This window comes from Aplysia californica, unplaced genomic scaffold, assembly GCF_000002075.1.
Source record: "Aplysia californica isolate F4 #8 unplaced genomic scaffold, AplCal3.0 scaffold00677, whole genome shotgun sequence".
NCBI lineage: Eukaryota > Metazoa > Mollusca > Gastropoda > Aplysiida > Aplysiidae > Aplysia > Aplysia californica.
The window spans coordinates 245535-251034 of NW_004797947.1; the positions used below are offsets into that span (position 1 = coordinate 245535).

Consider the following 5500-nt stretch of genomic DNA (forward strand, 5'->3'; position numbering starts at 1 on the left):
ACACACACACACACTCACACTTACACACACACCCTTTCAACGCTTTTGTATTCTTAATCACAATCGGGGAACCCTTCACAAAGCCGTCGCATGTCGTCACATTATCGTCCCAAAGTGACCCCCACCCCAAAGGGAGGTCACTAGAATATCAAGGCAATGAGATAACTGCGTCCCTCCTTCCTCTCTTTGCAAAGGTTCATGCAAACGCAAGCTCCGTATAAACACACACTAAGGAGCCCTCCCGAGCACCGTGCGTTTAGGCGGAGACTACTGTATTTTTCTTTTAAGGAAGTCAAGAAATTTCTAATAATACTTGTTATTGAAAAAAAAAAAGAGAGAAATATGAACAGCTCTCATTTTACTACTTATTGTATCTGAAAGTGAGAGCAAAGTTTTTGACAGTGACAGTGGGAACTTCCTCAAATTGCAATTTTGCCAACTTTTTTTTATCATTTTATGTACACACATGATGATATGGTAAATCAGCCTGAAGAGACCATCCTATATTCTAATCCATTTTGACATGCCTTGAGTATTCTTATTTTAGGAGATCTAAATTTTTGGAACTAACACTGTTCTGGCTGTACGCAAATTTTTTTTTTTAAAGTAAGAAAACTTGTTAATTTTCAGAGCGAGTACGAGACACTTTGGCACATGAACTTTGTCATGCGGCTGTGAGACTGATCAACGGTGTTAGAGAAAGTCACGGACCGTTCTGGAAATCTTGGTGAGTGGTATGAAGCTGGAAAAATATAAGGCGGAAGGAGCAGAGGTAGACCTAGAATGACTCACAGAACTTGAACAGACGGATGCAGACGAAGCTAATGTTGGTTTTTTAAAGTGCTTTTCTGAAATATGTTGAAGGGAGTGCTTATTTGCTGAATTGAAATTTGTTTTGTTTGAGTAAAGAGAAGCACCCCGACACAATAAAGGTCATTTAGTGCGGGGGGGAAAAGCGAGACAGACAGAAACAACAGAGGGAACGTAAAGAAGTAGGACCTACCAAATGTTACCTCAGAATTACAAAGTTCTATCTGCACAGTACCTAGTTTTGAGAAATTTGACTGTAAAATTTTGAGTTTCACAATATGTCAAGCTTTTTCGAATGCAATTTTTTGAATATCTTGATAACGACTCTGAATAATCTTACGATTGCGATAAAACCGATAGAGTATTTTATTTTTGATCTCATAGTCTTACGAGAGTAACTCAAAACAGCCAAAAATGTCAGATAGAACTGTGTAATTCGGAGGTAGCGCAATGGCGCCCTCCAACCACCCGCGTTTGTTTGGTATGTTCTCGAACCACCTGTGAAACTCAACTGACTTTGATTGAGTTTTAGGTCCTTGTGCGCTGAACGTTTCTTCACAGACTAAGTCACTCATGTTTGGGAATAAAACAATCACTGTTGAATAAGTTACCGCAAGGAGCCACGGGATATTCAAATCAGTAGAAACAGCCCTGTATAAAGCATGGCATATATGCTGTACCTCACATGAGTTTAGTTTTAGTGGGGGGTTTACGGCGCTCGCAACTGCATGAGGTCAGTAAGAGTTTTACGCCACTTGCAACACAACTAGGTCATATAAGTGCCGAAGATTTGAAGTGTAACAAGAGAGTAACAAAGGCAAAAAAGAAGAAGGACAAATAAGGATGTGACAAGTATTTGGTAGGAAAGAAGGACAAATCACACCAGGGCGCCCATCAACCACAACCAGGCTTGGAGTATATGTCCTGTGGAAGTGGCTGCAAGCGGTCCGGGCATGGAACGTCTGTAGTCAATAGAGATAAAAATACGTCACAGTACCCAGTCATTTTCCCCCCCCTGCTACTGATCAATATTACAATGATAAACTAGTCTTAACATAGATCTACATAATGAATTGCGCACTGGTCTGTGAAATTAAACGTTGCCGTATGCTAGGCTATACACAGCAAGACAATTTGTTTGGCAAACCATACATCTTAGATGATAGATGGCACAGGTGTGCATTGAACTAATCGGATTAAAAAAAAATAGTTTTCCCTATATAATTTCATTGGTATGGCATCAAAGAAACGAAAATGCCTCTCATTTGAAATCAAACTACTTTTGATTGAGGAAGTTGAATGCATTATAACATTACTTGCTTTGTGCCTGTAATTATCTACACAAAAACCTCATGTTTGCTATAACGAACACTCGGATAACAAAATTGAAGGTCTAGCCTGATGACTTTGTTGAATCTTGAGTTTCACAGTATACAACTACATGTATTGTCTTTGGATGATTTGTTTTTGTGCAGAACCCCCTCTCCCCCCAAATTATGATTTCAATTCTTTTGTGTGTTGTGTTTCCTTTTTAAAAATGTTTTGAGCTTTCTTTGATGAAAAGGCTCCTGCAACATTTTAAGTTATACCGCTGTCTGTCACTCACACCTTTCTTTAGAACAGTTAACGCTAATGTCTCTGTAATAATAAATGAAAAACCATTCTCTATTTTTTCAGGGCGCGGAAAATCAATAAGATGTTTCCTTTCATGCCAGTGATAAGTCGTTGCCATGACTACACGATCAAAACAAAATACACATACCAGTGTGTGAATTGTAGATATCGGTAAGCTATGTGAATTGTGTGTATTCTGTGAAAGTGTTCCTCTCTTTTATCATTTGTTGTTTCAGTTAAAATACTGTAAGAACTAAGACTAAGAATTGTCTTCGATGGTCACTCATTATCGAGGAGAAAAGTCGTTTTCTGACTTAGTCTGAGACAGTAGGTCTTCTCACGGCGCCAATTTTTGCCCGATTCTGTTACTTTTAGTTAGTGTGACTCAGCAGCCTGCCAAAGCTCCCCGGCTCTGGGTCACGGAGTTAATGAGCACTGAAGCGACTTTGCCGCTGTCGATTAAGAGGCATTTTTGTCTATGTTTGAAACGATATAACTCTTTTCCCTTCCCACACAGCAAACCATTACACTAATGTACTAAAAGCTCAATGTCTTGAGATTAAATCTGCGTTAAAATGGTTAATTTCTGTGCCTTAGTTTTTGTTCTAGACAAGTGTTTGTAGAGTACCCAATTAGTCCTATTTTAGCTACAAACTTATGAATAAAAATTAATGATTGTTCATTTAAAAATGTCACTACAGATCTCTCTAAAATCTGTGTTTCATTGTTTTACCATTAAACAAGAGAAAGTTACTTTGCATTTGTTCATGAATCAAGCTGTGTCTGTGGCAGCCTGCATTATACAACTAAGAAAGATATATTATGCTGGAAAAGTCAGGTGCTGCTTTAGTGTCACTGGAAAGCTAGGAATTATTCTTATAACCCAATTACGAGAAGTCATCCATGTTACCGGGGTATTCAGTCACCTTACAAAATCTAGATTTAGTGTTTTAAAAAAAGTAAGGAATTTCTGGAGTGTAACAGGTACTGTTCGTGTATAACATAGTACATGCAGATGTATTCTGGCACTAAAATAGATTTGTATTTTTTCATAGAGAGACTTTTGGGTAATTTTTATAAACTTTCAAGAAAATATGCCAATATTCATGATTATTTTAGACACATAAAGCTGTAATTGGAAGAATTACATCATAGTGAATTGCGTGCCAGAAGGATAAAGTTGCAAAATTACTGCTTTCGATTATATGCTCAGATGCCGTCTTTCCTAAGTATCTGCACCAATGTTATGTCGTTCATGTTCCAAAAGTTTGACAGTTTTTGTCGTGCTGGTTTTTTTTATATTGATTTTTTTTTCATTCACACTTGTCCAAAAAAATTTACAATTTAGCATTGCCGACTTCAGCACGTGTAATGAAATAACCAGACGAGTTACAATGTTCGTTCTTTTTTTAGTCCCAAGAACCAAAATTCGTGCTTTGGGTTCATTAAATGATAGTTACCATAAATATACAAAGATACACCTAAAACTGTACGTTGAAAAGTACCAAAAATTAAGTCAGCCCAGACAGAGCCGTGACAGGGAGCTGACCCCGACATGATAAGGCGCTTTGCGGGGAACCCCCCGCTGCAACTAAAATTCCGCTGCCTGTGCGGTCTCAAGCAAGACTGATAAAAATAAATAAAACAAACATCTGGAGGTAGCCTCAGGCTTAGGACTGCTGTTACAGTGTTAGACCCAGTAAAATGTTACCGACTGGTCAACTTGGGTTAACTGTGGGAGGGACCAGAAACCACGCAATGTACTGGTCAGCAATTGGTTCATTTATAGTAGGGCAGGCAAAAAGTAACAACAGGTAAATGGATTATGATGGCATCCACAGAGTCTGGGGCCGGTAAATGATTTATGGCAATGTGTCGGGTGATTAGAGATTTGCGTGGCCATCTCAGGCATGTTTTTAGGGCTGTTGGTTGATAAAATATAGTGTCTGTGATCACATTGATTTCATTGAACAGGTTTTAATTTTAGGCATTGCCATTTAATTAGACAGAAAAAAACAACTGCAAGGGAGGAAATGGAAAGCAGCCTTTAGAAGTGGCTGTCTGGGCAGGTTCAGCTGTACTTTTACACTTATCTTAACTTGGTAAAATAGTGAGAGTCATACAAAGTTATGGTATACGTATGAAGATTTATGGAGTTGATGTTTACGTCACAGCTGCCAGTTATTGCATCATCAGTGTTGGTCTTTTCTTGATTTTCAGAATTGGTCGTCATTCCAAATCTCTGGACACAGACAACAAGGTGTGTGGTCACTGCCAGGGGAACTTTGAGGTGTATCTGACGAAAGACCTTGAGTCTAGCATTGAAAGAAGTGGCAACTCAACTCCCGTGACACCAAGGACTCCCAACAAGTTTGCCCTGTTTGTGAAGGAGTGTTACTCTGAGGTGAAGCACAGACAGTCTGGCATTAGCCACGGGGATGTCATGAAGATTTTGAGCAAGGAGTTTGCTGAGAAGAACAAAATTTCAGACTGATAAACTGGCCTGCCGGTCATAAATCCTGAGCTTCCTAAAAAGAGAGTCAGAAAAAAATCAGTAATGATTATACAACGGACCCCGGCCGTAACAGAACCTCTGGGACCTACATGATTTCCCTGTTACAGCCAAATCCTGTTGTAGACGGGGATCAAAATCAAGTTTACAGACATTAGGCTGAATGCCTTTTGATTGGGTACTGGAATGATAAATGAATGGGATCATTTTCATTACATAGATTACCCACTGCTAATTTTTCTGTTGTTAACCCTTTGTTTTCCAGTGATATACATTGTATTATTTTTATCTCATCTTTCTTTTTAGAATATCATGTAAGGTTGATTAGACATCATTTGAGATGCATGAGTAATGTAATGATTTATGTAATTACAACTATATAGCGTATATTCCATGCTCTGTGCACTTTGCAATACAACTTCTATTTGTAATCGAAAAGTTACCACAGCTGGGAAAAGGAACACCCATAGATATCTTCAGCAGCTCTAGTTTTGATATTTACTTTCACTTCAAGTCTTGCCATTGAACAGGGAGACTGTGGCAATGGGGTGCCACACCAAAGCC

General features: G+C 38.7%; 1 protein-coding gene across 1 annotated transcript in view; it reads left to right on the forward strand.

Moving 5' to 3' along the window:
* LOC101846459 overlaps positions 1–5171 on the forward strand; it is a 23685-nt gene extending 18514 nt beyond the window's left edge. The window contains exons 12-14 of the mRNA XM_035972396.1: positions 631–727; positions 2488–2595; positions 4645–5171. Of these exons, the coding sequence (XP_035828289.1) occupies positions 631–727; positions 2488–2595; positions 4645–4918 (479 nt within the window). The 3' untranslated portion in view covers positions 4919–5171. The remainder of the gene's footprint in view (positions 1–630; positions 728–2487; positions 2596–4644) is intronic.
* The last annotated feature ends 329 nt before the right edge of the window (positions 5172–5500 follow it).